Raw genomic sequence first — 19,695 nt, 5'->3', positions numbered from 1 at the left:
GAGATGTGAATCCATTCCCCCGGCGCTGGGAAAAAGTTGTTAGTGGTGCAGTGTGGGGAGGTTTATGAGCCTCTGCCCATGTGCCTGAAGGTGTTCAATGACAAACTGGTGCTCTCCAGGAGCTGCCTGCTCTCAGTACAACTCCCTGTGTGCAGGTGGAAGTGTAAAGTGCTCGTCATTTCTCTTGCACACTGTTGTAGTAAATGAGGAGTGATGTTATCCAACTGCTCCTAAAATGGCAAATTCCCATGTTTTTACAATTGCCAGGTGTGAGCAATGGCAAGGAGGTTGACTGGATGGACTCCCAAGGGGAAGAGCAGCACCTCTGGCAGAAGATGATCGACAGCCCAGGAGCTGCAGTGGAAGGGGTGTTGATGCTGAGATCCAGCATGGGGAAACGCAGGCTCTGAAGGACTTTAACTGTGGGGGTGCCACAGCTGCTCCTGGCTTCAGGGGTGTCCAGGCTCTTGTCACTTGGCCCATTTGAACCTGAGAAGGGTTGTACCCTTTGCCTTGGATATTAAGGCTCTGAGTGAGACTTTAATGCATTCTGCACTTTCATGCACACATTCCTTACCCAGGCTTCTTGTGTGAATTGTGTCTCCTGAAGCCAGTGAGAGCTGGACCTTGCACAGAGATCAGACTGGCTTCCTCTGTCCCCTCTGGTGGCTGGTGTGCAGCTGATGAGCATTCTGCCTGAGGGCTGCTCAGAGTGAGCAAACTCTCTTGCTGGTCATTTAGTGAGTGATGCCAGGTTTATGAATCTCCTTCTGGCTCAGGGATGGCCCCAAAGGCAGCAGTGGCACAGAACAAGCAGATTCAGAGTGAGTCTGTGCTTTGGTGTTTGTAAATCAAGAAGCCATAATGTTCTGAAGGACAACAAACAGTGTTTGTTCATTGTGTTTGCTTGTTGGGCTGTGCAGTGGTGCAGCATGACAGGCTTGGGACCAAAACCCAGCCAAGCAGGGCCTGGTGCAGTGTTGCACTGCCCTAGAACTAGGCAGCAGTGAGCTGCTGGGCAGTGCTGGTGTCCTGGCATCCTCTGGGTATTTTAATGCACATGTATAAAAGGCAGACTTGGTTCAACGTAGTCAAAGAGCCTCTAATGAAAATAAATCATAACAAATCCTCAAACAGTATCCAGAACTGCATGATGCTGCTGTTTTTCATTCAGTTGACAGCTCTAGCCAAGACCTTCTGATGTCATTGAACAGAGGGAATATGTCCACATGCCAGTCCCCATCTGATGTGTTGCTGAGATGAGACACATGCCAGGTTTGGACAGATTTAGCTAAAACTTGATTCAACAGATTGTATAGAACAGAATGGGATTAAAGCACATGCCAAAATGATTTGCATCACTGTAAAATCTCCTCTAAATGGGCTGGGGTCCCATTCAGGCCCATGCACATTATTTATAATCCAAGTAGGACATTTTTGCTCCTGAACATCCCCCCAGTGGATTTAATGATGAGTGGGTCTTGGCCAATGCAATCATTAATCTTACTAACCATGACAATTGTTCAACAGTAATTTTGTGATCCTCAAGGTGTAAGACAAAGGAAGATCAGGAAACTGAGTGAAAAGCATTTCTTCTGACCTTTCCACAATTAGAACACAGCTTTATATTTGCACTGGTAAATTCACCGATAGCTATTCCTACATTTTTTCCCCCAAAAGTTTATTGCAAGGAATCTAGATTGAACAACAGAATATAATCTGGTAGCTAAGCAACTACAGCTGGAGATGTTTACATCTGTACTTGTCCTAGTGTACAATTAAGTATATGTATTTAGAGCTGAACTCAAAACCTTAACATGTAATATTAATTTTTCTCTTTTTAAGATATTTTATGCTGTTTTTTGTTGGAGTGGCTGGAAACTGCAGGAAAGTTTACAGCCAGTCTTTTAAAATCATAATATTATTGGATTTAAAAAAAGTATTTATTCATGTTGAAAACAGTAGTTTTAATAAAATTATTTGTTTCATTATGCATAAGTTATTTCAAAATTCTGATATGACTTTTAAAAGTCACTGGAGGTATTGCTTGCCCAGTTGGAGACTCACCATTTTCAGAAATTACCAAGTCATCTTTGAAACTGAAAATTCTCCCACAGAATCTTAGATTGGGAACCAAACATCAGTGGTTACTCAAGAAAACTGACTTCATTTTCCTTCTTTATCTTTTCTTCATTTTTGTCTGAAGTTCAGCTGAAATTGGGCAGTGAGGGCAGTCTAGTTTGGTTTTAGCTGACTTTTATTTTTCCAACCTAAATGATTCTGTCATTCTACAAATCTGTGCCACAGGTGCTGTGAGATGATAAATTAGAGCACAAATATCAAGCACACAACATTTTATGACTTTGTCTTATCACCATAGTCTGTCTTTAATATTAGATTATTTTTATCAGTATCTTCCAAAGTGACCAAACCTAACTTTTGACACCTTAACTACCTCTCTCTTTAACAGAATTGTTTTGAGTTGTCTTGGTTGTTTGTACTACAAACCTGAATTTATTTTGGGAATAATAATATTACATTGACATGTAGTCATTAACTTGTTTTTTTTTTTCTTTTGCTAGAAGTTGTTTCAAACAGATAAACTTGTTGAATGTAAAGAAAATGGTTCTTTGAGGTAACATTCCAGCTTAAGTTGTAGAGGAACATTGGTCTGTTGAATGGTTTGCTTTGATTAATTTTGATGGTGAAAATGGAAAAAGTAATAACAAAAAAATTCCTCCAAGTTGGACCCTGGAACAGGCTTTTTTTCATTTGCCAAGCTGAAAAAAACTTAAAATAATTTAAAATTTAATTTACTTTTGCATGGAAAACAAGCTTTTGCCTAATTTTTGAATGGTACTTCCTAATCTCCTAAGCATGAATATTTTGGCTAATTCACATCTTGCTTTGAAACAAAAAAAAATTGTATTTTACTGCTTCAACTTCTGCCCATTTTGGTCATAAGGCAGAGTTTGTGATGAATGGTTACATCTGGGAAGTGTCACCCCGCTCATAGAAGGGCTTTAAGCTCTGCCTTTTCCTTCCAAAGGGCCAAAATGTCCCTCTGAGCCCACAGCTGAAGTCACAGGCTGGGCTCTGAGCAGGCTGCAGCTCAGCCTGTGGAGGGAACAGCTTCACCTGGGAAGGAATTCCAGCCAAGGAGGTGGTGATTGCCACTGGGGGGGTTTGGGGTAGAAGAGTGAAACCACCTCCTGGGTTAACAGGGACAGTTCTGCAGCATGGTGTCACGATAAAAGCTGTCACACTCACCAGAGCCTCAGAGAGATGATGAGCATCAGATAAACACCAGAGCAATTTGGAAAGTTTTGCTGCTCTCTGATGTTATCAGCCCATTTGTAGGAATCATCTGATTTATGGAAAATGTCACATTTAATTATGTCTCTCATCTCTTTGTTCTCTTCTTCTGTAAAGATGGTTTATGGTTTGGAAAAAGCACAAGATGATTAACTGCAGATGTGATTTCTTGTTTCCCGGATATTTGAATTAATTGCCCATAATTGTGCGTCATCATGCACTGTGTGTTACCAGGCTGAACAAAAAAGACAGAAAGCCAGGAATTAGACCAAGGCCTTCCTTTTCTATCTGTATTTATAATATTGAAGGTGCATGAATGGTTTATTCAAAGCTAATTTTCGGGAGGAAATGGCCACAATTTTAACACTGATTCATAAACTCGTGCCCTGAGTAAACAGATACAGCAGAGCTGATGTTTCTGAAGTCTTTTTCTACACAGACCTGAACAACTGAAGCTGCATCAGTGGAGAAGAAATCTGCTCTATGGTGGGTGCAGAAAATGTGTTACAAAACACATTTTACTCTGCTACATATTTTTCTAGCAAGGTTTGTGATTAAATTTTGAGGGTTCAACCCATTAAGAAGAATAAAAGTGCAACTTTAGCTGTAAAAGGTCAATTTGGGCCAGTAAACACATCTACAGACAGTGCCAATAACTATCAAAAAGAGCTGATGCTTTTTGATAGGCTTTCCAGGCCCTGACAGCAGATTTGGGCATCCAGCCCTGCTCTCTGGTGATTTTCTCTATCAGCTGAATGGGGACTTCACGCTTCTGAACCTCCTTGCATGTTGAGATTCCAAAACCAGATGAAATAGGTTTGAAATGTCCTTCCTATCTCCTCTACCTCCACCATGTTACACTTGAGTGAGGTGAAAGGAAAGCTGCAAAGACCAGGGGCTGCTGTTGCCACCTTCCTGTGCTAATCCAAGTGCCACTGCCCTCCTTGGATGCCTTTCAGGTGCCACATTTCCATCCTTCTTTTCCAGCTGTAATGGTTTAAGAGAGAAAGCATTAGGATGGTGAGTATGTTTTGATCGTGGTACATTAGACTGGAAGCTTCCTCTTCTGTGCCTCTCCAGTGCAGATTATGCTGAGGCAGCATGAATTAAGCATTTTATATATTAATTTTTGATTTTTCTTTTCCTGACTGGTTTAGCTCTGCTAAATACAATTATTCTAAACTGTATTCTGCAAAATATCAACTCAACTACAACAGCACAGCAGCCTTTGAGCATCCACTGGTCCTAATAGATAAGGAGAAGTAACAGCAGGGTTGCATTTTAGTCTGGTGTAATTTTGACTTCTTGATGGCTCTGCACATTGCCAAGCTTCAGGAATGTAAAGTTTGCAGTTTGTTTTGTAGCATCCATGAAGAGAAAACCTGCTTGGGTTTCTTACACCTTTGGAGAAGAGACCAGAGCCCTGTTTCCACAGCTGTCTGGTTTGTGGGCTCACACAAGATAACGAGAGTTGTACCTGAATCTTTGCAAGGGTTTCTCTTCCCTTCACCCCTCCCTTCAGTTCAGCAGCCTGACCAGAAGGTTCTCCTTGGACTCTGATCCCCAATATCTGGGAGGAGGCAGCATGCACAAGTGATGGGAGAGCCCCACTTATTTTCTTCTATATGAGGTTAAGACTGAAATTTTCCTTTGCTAACACACAGTTTTTCAGCACTCTGCAACCATAACATAAACAAGTATCTTCTGAGAGCTGACCCATGCACTTTATAAACCATTTTTTTTCCAAATAATTAGTTATTATTGTTTTCTACCCCCAGAAATGTTAACGTTTGAGAGCCCTAGTGAAATGATGGTGAATTCCAGAACAGGATGCAGACTATTATTTGCAGTGATGCCCTTTACCACTGCTCAGCAGGAGATGCTCAGAAGCATGCTAACAGACCCTTACCACTGTGCCCATGAATCTCCTCCCTGATGATTCCATGTTTTCAAATGCTGTTTAATAAGTGATAATACAGTGTTAATTATACTGTGTATATTAACACTGGAAACTGAATCTCAGCTTGCATTTTAGGTGACTTTTTAGGTTGTTTTTGAAACTCACCCTGGCTGCATCTTGACCTTTTATTTAGATTATTTATTTCAACAACCCTACTTTGTGGCAATAACATTTACATGGCTGTGTGCTACTGCTCCTGACAGCTCTCTGTATATTTTTGAGAATAGTTCTAATTGTTGAGGTTTGCCTAAAGCCAAGCATAGTCATTTGCTGCAGCAATTAGAGAATGTCACATATCCCTTGTGCTGCCTTTGTTCTACTAAAAATCTGTTGCTAGCAATTTGTTTAATCATTCTGGTGGACATCAACAGTAGTAGCAGTAAATGGCATTGCAGTATGTTAAGCTTTGCCCAAATTGAGACAAAGCAATGTTTTCTGCTGAGAACATTTTTGTACTGTGCATTGTTCATTGTTTTGTGGACAAAGATGGCTGGTAAGACATTTGCAGCTGTTGTCAAGATTTCTGTAATGTCTTCTAAATTAAAATACTGAAATGCTGCTGTGTCTTTGTCTCTCCTAAAATGAATTACAGGAGACTATGTATCCCCATGTTATCTCACCGAGGTAAAGACATCTCTTATATGTGATGACTAATGCAGGGGGCCTTGCATGTTTTCGGAGGTGAGACTCCATTGATGATGTCTCTGTCTCTGTCTCTCCTTTTCTTTTCTTAAAAGCACTTAAAGTATAGAAATTAAGCTATTTTTGATTTCATAAGCATTACATCTGATTTCTTTTAAATATGCAATTCTAAGGAAAAGGAAAATATAGCATTCTCTTCCTCCTTGCTATAAAATTATTTTACATGTATATTAACTCCGCCTGTTCACCAGGTCCTCCCCTCCATCTCTGAATCTCCTGCCTCTTCCCTAGTCCAAGGTCCTCCCCACCTGAACATCCAGGTATGTTCAAAATGCATATTTTCTGTAATTTCTGGTCCTGATTTCTTTTTAATTATTATTATAAGAAAAATCAACAAGCATTCGACCCCTTAATTTACACTTTCAGCAGAGTTGTGCTCACTTCAACTTTCCTCAGAGCTGAGGGCTCTCTCACATCTTCTTGTGGTTCTCCTGGGCTTTTATGTCTTGCTGTGCCTTCCCAGTGAGAAAGGAGGCAAAACCTGGGCTCAGGGCTTGTGCTGCCTCTGGAGCATTCTGAAAGCCTGGCTCAGTTCCTGTGCCCAGGTTAAGGGGAGATGAGCTCTGCAGATGAGCTCTCAGTGGTCTCTGGGAGTGGTTTGAGCTCAGGGTCTTCTGCCCTCACACCACTCTTGTCTGGCTCATCCCTGTGCTGGTTCTGGCCTTTATGGGCAGGTCAGACACCCAAAAACTGGAAGGCAGCTGCAGGAAGGGGAAGAGCCCCCCTGCCATTTCTCTGCTCTCTGTACCTTTGCTCAGAACTGTACTCAAGGACTTGCCTGGGGGTCTGGAAGACATCTCTGTCACTCCTGTACAACTGAACATTAGTTCCTCCTCCCCTTCTCTTGGAGGTGATAGATGACTAATTATCCTTGTAAATTTGAAGTATGGGCCATGCTAATTATTGAAATTCAGGTTTTGGTTACTTTCTGGCTGCGTGGGTGGCAATGGGAGGCATGTTGGTGACTAGATGTGCACTAGCACATTCTGCATGGACACTGGCATTCTTGCTCCCTCTGTGTTTCACAGAGCATGCAGCAGCTGGGTCACTGCTTGGAAGAGGCCAGAGAAAAACCACATGTGCTCTCCTCATCTGCCCACGTCCTCACTGGCTCCTCTAGACCAGGCAGCCTTGCTGCTCTCTGCCTTCCAGCACCTGCAGCTGATTTCCCACTCTTCCCTTCACCAAGCTGCCATAAAAATGTCCTCCAGCCACAAAAGGGGAGAGAGAAATGGGCAGCAGCTGCATGGCCAAGAGGAGCTGTGCCACCTCCTGACAGTGTGAAGCACTTTTTGCTTCCTGTGGATGTACAGCAGGAGCAGAGACTGTGGTGAGTGGCTGGAAGTGATCAAGCACTGAGATTGCACAGCCTGAGCTCTATTATTCCCCCACCTCAACTTAAAAAGTGGGTTGTGATCATTAGAGTATTTAAATACACTCCAGGTTACTCTTTAGGCTCTGCATTTTCATTAATTATGTGATGCAGTCTGACTCATGCTCTTATGTAAGCACTGAGCTGTAATGAAGTCCCATGTTGTGGTTGTTTAGTGCAGAACTGTGAAGGATCACTGGTGTTTTCATTAAAACACAACACTTTCTGTCCCAAAGGGCTTTGAACTTCAAGAATAGGGATGTGCAACTTCAAATTTGTCTCTCTTCTGCAGCTGTAGAGGAGGTGTGTGACAGCAGGGGCTGTTCTCATCTAATTAGGTGGATTATTAGGTAGAATCTGGGGAAAATCAAGCCATTTACAAAATTGGTTTTTTGCTGAGAAACTGCTGTCTCCCACAATTTATCTCAATAGTTTTGTTTGTAAAAGATGCTGCATGTCAGGAACAGTAATTCTTTTCTCATCTGAAATAATTGAAGTCATCTGGTTCATACTCAGAACCTCCAGATTGATGTAGGAACCTCCAGCCCATGACTGTATCCACACACTGTGATGTGTCACTTCTCCTGCAATGAACAGCCTGGAGGTGGGATGGAAAGGGTAAGGCTCATGGCAGGTCTAATATTCATGTTTTCAATTAGATTTGCATTTTGACAGCAATGGTAGGATTAGAGCTATAGCAAGAAGAGCTGGGAGTATGAAATAGACTCCAGCCATTATAACTTTGAGGGAGGAGATTTTTTTGTGAAACCTTAAAAAAAAGAAATTGCACTGGTGTAGATACTGAACCTTGCTTATGCAGGGTTATTTTTCTGGGACCAGAAGTGTACAGGATGAGTTACTGGAATATATTTGCATATATAAATGCTGGGCTAAAGCCAGAACTACTAAATCCCTTGTTCAAACACTCCCAAAAGGCCATTCTACCAAATCCCTACCTGCATACCATACATGCAGGCTGATTTGACTCCAAAACAGAGACGGTACATGGTATTTTTCACTGTTCCCCACAAAAATGTCCAACAGAAAATGCAAGAATCCTTGTATTACTAATAAAGAACAGCTTTTCTTAATCACAGGATTTTAAGAGATGTTCTGTGCAGAATATAACCAGTAATCCAATCACTCACACTCTCCTTCACTTAATTAAATTTCCTGTAACAGCCTAGTGATTGCAATCACTTTCCTGATTGTAGCAATTGTAAAGCCCTGCTCCTGTTCATGCAGTCAGGGAAGATGACTGGATGCACTGACTCTGTGCCTAAATCAACATGGAGCAGCAGCAGATTGGAATTGCAGCAATACAGGAGAAAAATCAGACCCGAGATTTTTGTTTTTGTAATAGATTTTAAATCATTGGAAATCAGTTGTTCTCCTTTTTCAGTGAGAAAAGTGAGGGGAAAAAAAACCCTAAACCTGTCCACTTGTGATTCATGCTTTAAGCATGTGCATGCAAAAGAACCTGAGTGAGAACTGGGGCCGCAGCAGTCTGTGCATGGATGTGCCCTTGGGCTGCCTCTGTTCCACAGGCACAGAGTCACAGAATGGTTTGGGTTGAGATCATCTTGTTCCAATCTCCCTGCTGTGGGCAGGGAATCTTCCATGCTCCAGAGAGCCCCATCCAACCTGGCCCTGCAAACCTCCAGATTCCTGGCCCTCATCACCCTCAGAATTTCTTCCTACCATCTAATCTAAACCTGTCCTCCTTTAGCTTAGGGCCTTTTCTATCACTGCATGCCCCTCTGAAAATCCCTCTCCAGCCCTCTTGCAGCCCCTTCAGGCTGCTCTAAGGTCTCCCTGGAGCCTCCTCTTCCCCAGGCTGACCAGCCCCAGTGCTCTCAGCCTGTCTCCATGGCAGAGGTGCTCCAGCCCTTGGGCCACCTCAGAGGCTCCTCTCTGGTCTCCTCCCACAGTCCATGTCCTTGGTGTGCCCAGCCCTGATTCCCTTAACCACTGACAGAGGGAAGGCAGCCTGGGGTACAGCTGCGTCCACCTCTCACCCTCCTTGCTCCTTTACAGTGGGTTCAACATTTATTTATTTGTTTGGTCAGGTCTGGAAAAGAAATGGCATTTCTGTGATTTCTGTCACCAGTCCTGACCTTGTCCCTTGCTCCTAACAGCAACGCTTGGAAAGCCCAGGGCTTCCTTGGCCCTCAGCTGCTCATCCTGGCAAACCCTTGCCTCTCAGTTGCTCATCCTGGCACCACCACCTGCAGAGTTCAGGGTGTATCCTGCTCTCCTTGGCCTTTGGCACCAGCACTGCAGGGCCAAGCCATGCTTTCACAGCTGCTTTGGGTGTTCAGCAACACTCTGCTGACACTGGGAAGCAGATCATCCTGTCCATGGCATACCCCCACACAGCTCCTCCTTGATGCTTCAGCCCACAAATTAGCTTTTGCTTGCTGGTGTCAAGGCTGACTTACCTCTCTTCGTATCCACTTCCTCATTGGTTCACTTGTAGGACCAGTGTTTTTTAAAAGACTTTTCTTTTTTTTTTTTTTTTTTTTTGTTATTTCAGAGAATGCAAGAGACCCAATTCTGGTAAGGATTGCTTTAAAGATGCTGCTAAAACTGTTCTTCTGCTGACACCACTGTAAAATTTAAAACTCTACCTTATGGTCAAAGTCAAACAAGCATTTGGCTGAAAAAAGACTGTGCTCTTGAGGGGCAAGAATGAACAGCACAGATGCTGGGTGCTAGTTCAGACAGTCAAATTGTGTATCATACCCTGTGAACAGGCATCCAAACTGAAACTCTCAGTTTTCACTCCTCTGACATTGTACTCCTCATGCATGATGTGTATTCTTTGAGTGGACTGTTGAGACTCTGGGCTGTAATAAAACAAATTAGTTTTTTTCCTGTTCTGATGGTCTCCTGATATTTTTTTTATTAAACAGGGAACTTTTTTTGTTAATTTCAAAGTGATGACTTGCAAACAAGTATTTTCACAGCTCTGGAAGTGACAAATCCTTGATGATGTTTCCCTGCCATCAAATCAACAGCCTGGTCTGTCTCCAAGGTGAAGGGGGGAGAAAAAAGTCTGCTACTCCAAGACTGTAGGACATTAAAAGCCAGAAGCAGAAGTGCAGCAGGTAAGAACATATGTTCCCATTAAGAATTGCAGTACATAGGCCTTAGTAATTACTGCCCATCCTCTACACTGATCACTGCTCCTTCATCATATTCCCTGTGGCAATGACCTCCACGCTCCTGCTATCACCAGTTTTCTCTTTGCTGCTGCTGAAAATCAATGCTTGTGTTCCCTCTGGCTCATGCTTTTGGTCTGTGATTGACACTTTTTTTAGTGGAACTAAAAGGCACCAGTGGGTTCCTCATACACTTTCAATGTGAGGCTAATGTCTTTTATAATGGTTTGCAGAAAGGTATTTTGAACCAAATTCTGTAACAATCGACCAACTTTAACCCCCAAGAGGAATTTTAGACAACTATTTGTTTGCAAAACAATATTTTATTAATAAAAAGAATTATAAACAGTAAGAAAGAAACCCCAATTTTACACTGAATGAAAAATCCAAAATAAACTCCCAGTAACGTGCCTTAGTTCTTTACTCTCTGTACAAGAAATTCCATTAGGTAGTAAATTCTACATCCACATTCATCCAGTTGTGGGGTCCCCAGCAGGAGGAAGGACATAAACCTGTCAGAGCAAGTCCAGAGAAGGCCACCAAGGTGATCAGAGGGACAGAGCACCTCTCCTGTGAGGAAAGGCTGAGAAAATGGGGATTGCTCAGCCTGGAAAAGAGAAGGCTTAGGGGTGATCTAATTGTGGCCTTCCAGTCCCTGAAGAGAGCCAACAGGAAAGATGGAGAGGGATTTTTTACAAGAATCTGAAGTGACAGACAAGGGGCAATGGCTTGAACTTGTAAGAGAACAGGTTCAGATTAGATATGAGGGGAAAATTCTTCACTGTGCAGGTGGTGAGGCACTGGCACAGGATGCCCAGAGAAGCTGTGGCTGCCCCATCCCTGGCAGTGTTCAAGGCCAGGTTGGATGGGGCTCTGAGCAACCTGATCTAGTGCAACATGTCCCTGTGCATGGCAGCAGGGCTGGAACTCAATGATATTTGAAGTCACTTCCAACCCAGGCCATTCTATGATCTAAAGATGACTGAAAGTACAAAAGAGCACCCTTCTATGCAGAGCAGCTGCATGGCTGGACAGATGTACCAATACACACAGAAAATCACTTCAGTGACTAAAGAAGCCATGCTTTGTGTAGCACCAAGGGGAGAATTCTGTGGACCAAAAAAAATTCACCAACAACTGCAGGCCCTGAACTGCTGAATTAGGGACATGAGTGACCAATTTCTGCTTGCAGTTTCATCTCATCTTTTCTCAAGGGGAATTTGTCAATAAGGGCAAAGAGCTCAGCTGGTGTTGCTGGGAAGGGGTAGCGCTCCTTGTCCATGCCGTGCTTGTCCATCACCACGATGTTGAAACTGTAATGGGGGATCCTCAGCAGCAGCCTGCAAAGCAAGGAACTGGCTTTGTTAAAGGGCAGCACCAGCCTCTTCAGTCTGAGCAGGGGAAGGTGGGCATGGGCACAGGGGCTACACAGAGAATAGGCTTGGTTTCAGCATTAACGAGGAGCCAGATAAAGAGCAGGTGCCTGCACGTGTCAAAGTGACTGCACCCAGCTCTGTTCTCTGCCAGTACCCACTGCTGTCACAGGAGTGAAACAAGGTCAGCCAAAAAAAAAAAAAAAAAAAAGTATGAACACTGCCTAAAGAAATCCTTGTGATGAAGCTTGAGTTACAAGAAAGACTATTTCCTTTCTTGCCTTCCACTTCTTGGCTTTCCTTGGTATAAAAAAATCACAGTAAGAAAAAGCAGGACAAAATTATTGGTGTCTGCTTTCACTGCTACCTAATAATAACAATCATCTCTGGCTCTAATTTTAGAGAACAAAAGCCACTGCTAATCATGGAGGAGTCCTTCTTCCAAAGTGGTGGAAGTGGTCATTTAAGCTCCTCTAGTAGCAAAAGCTACATAAGTAACAAAAGTTTATCTGTGGTGCTCTTTTCATCTTTTGCTTGAAGGAATGATGTACTAGAAGGTGCCTGGATATGCAGTCAGTCAACATCATTAGTGTGGGGTGAATAAATTCAGGCAGCCACGAGAGAATGAGAGAAAGCTGCCATGAAGAAGAATCTGGGGGGATTTTGAAAAGGTGTGAAGCACCAAAATTGGCCTTCCTCAGCCTCCTAACAAGTTTGAGGGCTCTAGGCATAGTCTTGTTGCAATTAGGGAGCTTGGCCATTAAATTCAAACTAAAATAAATATTAAAGCTAAGCAATGGTGAAAGAAAAGTACCTTCATCTTGTGCCATATATTACCTAAGAAAAAATGCTTCTAAAAATCCAAATGCTAAACTTCTGTGCTTTCCAAAGTTTTAACTGGGGCACTTGTGCTCATTAGCTTACTGAAATGTCAATTCTGGACAACACCTTTATTCTTAAGAGGGCATTTCATATAGATTTGATCACCATGCAGAACTAGAAGTCTGTAATTCACACACTAAGCAACAACAAAGGGCAGGTCATACTATACTAACTTCTGAAACATAGCTTAATTAAAGGTTGCAAGAGATCAGGGAATGAGATGTTAAGAGAGCTCATTATTTTCTACAGAGCCACAAGAAAACCATTTCAACTTTAGTAAAAGTATCTTTATTTTTAAAAAAGAATGCTTTTGTGCTCTCCTTTTTCTTTTATGGAGAACAGTTTAGTATTTTTTAAAAATCCCCTCTCTGCTGTGTCAGCAATTTTCATTGTATTCAATTAAAACTTACTCCCTTTCCTCAGGCATATCATAGATAATGTTGCTTAAAATGCTCCTTGACTTTTTTCTAAACAACTCCTTCTTTTCCCGCCAATGAGGCCTTCACTTTTGGCTTTTTTTCCTCTTCCAGTCCTTAGGAAATGCTGGCATTTGAAGTCTTCCTTTCAAGTGAAAACCAATCCTCTGCCAGTCTAAAGCCAAGTCAAAACAGTTTAGGCACCTCAGTAAAACTGCTGATGCTGCAGGCAGGCTGGGGAGGCTGAGATAATTTCCTCTTTGAAATACTGCCCCATCTCATTCCTACATATGGGACTTCAAAGAGTTTCCCCTTTAGCCTGGCCACAACCACCACCAGCCCTGGTGCAGAGGATGAGCTGTCTCTGCCATTTGGGGCTGTCCTTGCAAAGGAGCAACTCCAATACAAATACAGACAGACTCTCAAGTGTTTTCAGTGGCAACACCCAAAAATACAAACTTATATGCCTATGAACATAGTCATACTAAATATATAATTAAATAAGTTTGTTATTGTGTTTTAATTTGCTGCTAGTAAATTAATCCCCAAGTGTGCTCACTGCTACTTTCCAGTGTCTAGCTGTGTACATTGGAGTAGAATACATGGTATTTGGAGAGTAAGATGCAGGGATCAAAAGCAATGCAACTTGTAGGATAAGGTGCAAACACAACAGCAGTGAGAGCTTCCTTTACCTGAGCTGCAGGGCAAGTGATGGAGGCAGCAGCTTCACTCCTATTCTTCCTATCAGTGTTGGGAAGATTCCCACCAGCTCCACCACGGTGACGTGCCGCAGGTCTAACCCACACTGCGCTGGCTGCAAGGGTTCAGAGGAGAGAGAGGGGGGTTGGTTATCCCTGAGAGAACAGGGGGATGTTTTGAGTGTGCAGCAAGAGTTCACAGAGTCTCCTCTGCTTAAGTTAGTTAAATGCTTTAAACTGATTTGAGAGCGTGTTTTGTAAACACTCAAATTCTCACAGCAAAGAACTGGAGCTTTGTGACTCCAGGGGAGGTTAAGTAACAGATTCTCAGATACTCTAAGAAAATCAACACATAGAGACCACCTAGGAGAAATATCAACTTGTCTCTATAGTTATATGAGAAGATGCCAGGACACTAAGCATTGTACCAATGACCTAATTTGGAAATCAAAGCAAATTATGTGAAACAGAAGTTGACTGTAGAAAGTTTTCTTCCATGCCAACTCATTTGCCTGCTGCCAAGAAGTGGAAAATATACTATAGCCATTAAATTCAGTTTGATCAATATATTGAATTTTCTTGCCAAGTTTATCTAATAGGGAAAAGGAGCTGTTTTTTTTTTATTTCTTAAATACAAGTGTAATTTAAGCCAGCAGTAAAAAACATCATCACATTCATATCTCAATGATTATTTATACTGCATTTTGTTACAATTTGTGAGAAGAAAAAACAAGATGGGAGCACCTGTATCTGTGAAAGAATACAGGACTGGTTCCTTTCCTTCCTTTCCCTGAGGACACCGATAGATTTTGGAGATCTATCACTAAGACTAGCAAAAAGCTAACAAGGGCATCACACTTAGAACACATAAGAAGGAAAATGATCAGGTGTTTTGTGCCTTTTGGAACAAAACACCCCAATGTTATCTCCAGCACTCTGGATGATTTCTGTGCTGTGGCTGTGGTCCTTTGTTTGCTGGTGCACTTTTTATTTCTGAAGCTATTCACACTTGCTTGCATTGTAGTTGCAAATTCTGTAAGCCTGGTCTGCATGAGCTGCTTAAGAGCTGGAGGCTTGGGTTTGTGGGTTTTTTTAAACTTCTTCAGCAGCTGAGATAGGGAATTACTATTGAGCATGAGTTAAATTAATCTGGGGAGAATGGAAGGGCCAGAACTGCCTGGGATTTAGTGACTGGTCAGAGGCAGCAAAATCCAGAATGGAGCTGAGTTAGAGACTGGGGGGATATTTCAACTCAAACCCCTGTGAAAAGGATTAATCTGGAACCATGACTGTTTGAGCCAGATCTTCCAGTGGCTACAACATAAAAGCTGAAGTTTTTGGATTTATGTAAAACATTGGAACTTGTCCTCTTGTGTCTTTCTTTAAAGAAAAAAAATAGCTGCACATCCCTCTCAAATGTGTTTTACCTGCAGCATCCCCAGCTGCATCCTGTAGAAGAAGTTAGCAGCAGTAGGAGTTGAAATAATCAGCAGTCTCCGCTTCTCATAAAACTGATCCAGAAGTGCAGCTGCAGTCCTCACATTCACATTAATATTCATGGCTGGAATAAAATTAAAACAAAAGTTATGAAGCACACTGAAAACAGGTCAATTTCTAGAGGGAGAGTTCAACTGCAGAAACACAAGAACAAGAATCAATAATAAAGAAGACATGAGTGAAATGCTGGCCTCATTGAAGCCAACAATTTTACTGTAGACTGTTCTAGCTTGCACAATGGATTGAGTCCAGAATGTGACATTTTGTAGAAAGCTTTGAGCTAAAACAAACTCTAGGAAAGAGCAGTCAAAGGTGGCAAAGGCTTCAGCTGTTAAGTGCAAACTGACAGAGGAGACAAAAATGATGCTGAGTTTTCTACCTCTGGGACACTGCAGCTGTATTCCACCCCACACCTCCTTCCCAAATTCTCACTGCCCTAAGCATCCCTGTGCTGGATTCCTCCTGGCAGAGTGGTGAAATACTCACTTACGTGCACAGGTTGGCTCCACTCCTGACCACCCCAAATTGTACTGGCAGACTCGAGCTGGGCTTCCTTGCAGCTCATAGCCACCAATGCAGGAGAACTCACAGGTAGCACCATAGTTATTGCCATCACCTGAGCACTTGATGTAGCCATTATCTGGGGCATTTAACTTCACACAGCGCCTGACTTTGAGCAAGAAAAAAAACGAAACAAAATGAAAGACACAGCATGAATCACCATTTGTTACTGAGGCAGCACAGGTCAGCGGAATACCAGTACCAAAGACATTTTCTGTTTGCTTTCTGTCTTATTAGTCATGCACTTAAAAACCCCAAACAACCAACCTGAACTCCCCCATCCCTCAACTCTTATGTGAAATGAAACAGATGTGTAGGTGTATGCATGGGACAAAAGGTCACGGAGCAAAGGGCTGAAGCTAAAAACCACAGGTCACCTCTGTATATTCAACTCCAGAGGTTAACATCTGGACCTGTGAAAGGGCAGCCCTGCTTGAGAGATGTGAAAAAAATGCCTTTCACCTCCTCATTTCAGCAACTCACAGGCTGTGTAGCAGGAGAAGCTGGCAGAAGGGAAGGGGTGGAGCTGGAGACAGGGCTGATCAAAGCAGCTCTCCCTGGATGTGCAGCAATGCTGCAGACCTGGCCCCCAGGGTCTTCAGCAAGACTCTGCTCTCCCTTTCAGCATCATCACAGAGTTTATATACACAGACATATGCAGATAAATACAGAAATGAGGACATTTTCTAATTGCCTACTAAGCCAGGAGCAAATTAGTGTCTGTATTTATAGGTACAACATCATCCTTACCTCTGACTTTAACAAGAAATTTGCAGGTGCCTTTGTTTTCAGCTCTGTCATACACAGTATATTGGATTTTGTGGTCGCCTTCTGGAAAATGTGACCCTGGTGGCAGGCCTTTCAAAATAACACTAAACCAAGAGATAAAATAGGACAGACATTCATAAATTCACCAGCATTTATTTGCTCACAATGCTGTAAAAGCCTGAAGAGGGATGTTTGTGGCATGCTAGGATTGTCTGGCTGCCTGCAGGACAGAAGACTTGAGAGTAAGCAAAGGAAGAAGCTGGGCAGCAGCAACCAGAGTATTTAAATTTGCCACCTACAGCCTACCCTGCTGAGACAAGGGGGTTGGAGTGGGCAGAGTCTGCTCCCTTCCTATAAAACACTCCAGTGTAGCCAAGCCCATCATGCCCAGAGGAGCTCAGGCTTCCTTCTCCTTACATAAGAAAAAGTCAGCATTAAGAAAGAAAACTTCCAGCCTCTTACAGTGGGGGATGTATTCCTAACTGGCTGCTCTGAACTGCTCCTGTGATTGTCATTTGTGACTGTTACTATGTACAGAAATGGAACAGAAAGTGAGATTCAGTATCACAGCAGAAGGGTGTGGTGATCCACAGCAGCATTTTCACCTGGAATTTGCCCCTGTCCTGCAAACAAGGTGGGAGAATTCAGGAGTGTAAAATATAATCTCAGTATTGAAGCAGAGAGCATGTAACCAAAGAGGTTTCCATGTAATGGAAAAGCTTTTGTACTCCTGAAACTGTGCATTTAAGAAGAGCACTGCATACTCTATAAAACAGCAGAGTTTAGCAATATTTTAAAACACAGAGATGTGATTCATGGAAAAGCTTCCACTGAACCAAGAGCTTGGCTCTTCTGAGCTGGGAACAGTTACTTGTATGACAGAGTCTACATGAGATACTCCCCATTTTTTTGCCTATCAGACATTCCTTTGTCAAAAAGACTTAGGAATTTCTTCATTCTGACATTTTCCAAGTTTTTATTTTACCAGGTGTAGTTTTTGATGTTGTTAATTGTCACCAAATTGTTACATCAGACCTCAATGCCAATTAATTTTTTAATTACATAATGAATTCTTCTTTATGAAATAATTAAATTATAGCAATAAAAGGGCAGTATCATTGTCTTTCATTAGTTTTTTTGTGTTCACATGAAACTGTAAACACCTTCAAGCTAAATAGCTTTGAGCTTTTAAGCTTAACCAATCCACTAAGGTAATGATGTAACTTGCCTACTGAAAGAAACAGATTTTCCATACTCCTACCATTACAGCAATCCAGATAGACTGACCTAAATCCTGCATGATAAAAATGGGAAAATCAGAGACAGTAGTAGAAGGTGAGAAAGGTGAGAAACATACCCTGTTCTTCTGGAAAATGGGACTGTGAAACCATAGAAAGTGACAAAGAAACTTTTGAACTGTAATGTCTAAATTCAATGTTTAAATCCATCAAGGTTACAAACAAGAAATGTAACTTTAAAGGTAACTGGGAGAATCTGGGACATCAGCAGCCAGCACTACCTTAGGAAGAAACCTAAAGATGACTGCAGATTTTATTTTGTGACACACCTTGTTTTTTTTAAGACAGTCAAACTTACCTCTTCTGTTACCTCCAATGCACTACTGTTTTCATTGTGATGTACAAAAGGTTACTTGGTGTAAGAAAACTTGTTATTTATGATACCCACAAAGAAACTCTGCAAAACACCTCCAAACATGTAATTCCTTATAGAGCAGTGATATGTGACAGCCATAAAAAAGCACCTTGGATGAATGAAGGGAAAAGGGTACCTGGCCTGCTGAATTGATAAGAGAAGAGGAAGAAGGAGGAAAAGCAGAGTGCAGAGCCTTCCACCTACTCGGTGAGGATGCCGTCGGCGGTGTCCCGTCCCTCAGGCGTGTCCCAGAACACGCGCGCCGTCACCTTGTTGGGCTCCGCCGATTTCTCCTTCACGCTCGGGCACTGGATCCTCGGGGGCTCGGTGTCTGTAAAATGAATGTGACAAAAAAGGGCACTGCAGCATCTGCCAGAGCTGTGCATTTTCTCACAGCTCCTTCCCTGCTGTCAGCCCAGGACCAACTCCAGCTGGCCTCCTCAGCCCTGGATTCATCCCAGCCAAGGCAGGTGGAGCCTTACTTCTCACCTTTTTGTAAGAAGAGCTGACAGTGATCAGCCCTTTGCAATGCAGAGAATCCAACTAAAAGTAATTACTGTAAATTTCTGTATGTAGTTCAGTAAAAAAGTCATTTTGGATGGCTTTGAACTCCAAGGAGGGATGTCCAAGATCACACCCAGGGAGTCTGGATATTCTGTTTATCTGCATCCTTTTCTTTGTCCATCTGTGCAGTTGTCAGGATCCAGGATATCCCTCTGGCTGTCCTGAGCATCCAAGACCCCTGCCAGGGGGCTCAGAGACCCTGGCACAGATCCCAAAATGCCTGTGGTTTTGATTATGACCCGTGGAACAAGTTACCAACCTTAGATGAAGATCTGCAAGCCATGACAAATTAAGCAGAATGATAGTGAATTTATCACAAGGTGGAAAAGTAGATTTTGGGGTTTTTAGAATGGAGGTTCAGGGGGCAAGATGGAGGGATCTGGGTGTGTCCAGCCTTTCTCCTTCTTCTTCTTCTTCTTGGCCTTCATCTTCTGTTGTGATGTTGGCACTTTTAGACTGGTTTAGAGTAGAAGCTCTCTGTCTAATATAGGTGATAGGTATTGGAAAGTGATTGTAAACATTGTATATGTAGTTTTTAGTATAAAGATGTAACACTCTGCCCCAGGGGCAGAGTGCCTCTGCCTGTAGTGCTGAGCACACCTCAGCTGGACAGAAGAAAGAATTTTATAGATAAGATACAATAAACAACCTTGAGACCATGAAATCAAGAGCTCTGACTCCTTCTTCAAGCACCAGGCTGGGAAAAGAGACTTTTAAACATTTCTCAGGGTCACTCTGACCAGCTAGAGACCCCGACATGCAGTAGTTGA

At 42.6% G+C, this 19,695-nt stretch overlaps 2 protein-coding genes across 9 annotated transcripts in view; one reads left to right on the top strand and one right to left on the bottom strand.

The window, feature by feature from the left end:
- Nucleotides 1-5,833, top strand: part of SYTL5 (synaptotagmin like 5) — an 81,626-nt gene extending 75,793 nt beyond the window's left edge. For all 5 annotated transcript variants that reach the window (XM_036383006.2, XM_036383016.2, XM_036383035.2 and 2 more), the window contains one exon: nt 268-5,833. In XM_036383006.2, the coding sequence (XP_036238899.1) occupies nt 268-410 (143 nt within the window). In that variant the 3' untranslated portion in view covers nt 411-5,833. The remainder of the gene's footprint in view (nt 1-267) is intronic.
- Nucleotides 1-19,695, bottom strand: part of SRPX (sushi repeat containing protein X-linked) — a 37,137-nt gene that overhangs the window by 3,886 nt on the left and 13,556 nt on the right. For 2 of the 4 annotated variants that reach the window (XM_036392434.1, XM_036392443.1), the window contains exons 5-10: nt 18,566-18,692; nt 16,691-16,812; nt 15,870-16,049; nt 15,310-15,443; nt 13,877-13,998; nt 10,817-11,853 (exon numbers count right to left, since the gene is read on the bottom strand). In XM_036392434.1, coding sequence (XP_036248327.1) covers nt 11,673-11,853; nt 13,877-13,998; nt 15,310-15,443; nt 15,870-16,049; nt 16,691-16,812; nt 18,566-18,692 — 866 coding nt within the window. In that variant the 3' untranslated portion in view covers nt 10,817-11,672. Of the gene's footprint in view, nt 1-10,816; nt 11,854-13,876; nt 13,999-15,309; nt 15,444-15,869; nt 16,050-16,690; nt 16,813-18,565; nt 18,693-19,695 lie in introns of those variants that run through there. The other 2 variants (XM_054518521.1, XM_054518522.1) reach the window with 2 other exon arrangements.

The sequence above is a fragment of the Molothrus ater genome, chromosome 2 (assembly GCF_012460135.2).
Source record: "Molothrus ater isolate BHLD 08-10-18 breed brown headed cowbird chromosome 2, BPBGC_Mater_1.1, whole genome shotgun sequence".
Taxonomy (NCBI): domain Eukaryota; kingdom Metazoa; phylum Chordata; class Aves; order Passeriformes; family Icteridae; genus Molothrus; species Molothrus ater.
Note: the sequence above shows the minus strand (reverse complement) of the source record. Positions and strands in the feature narration are given on the sequence as shown.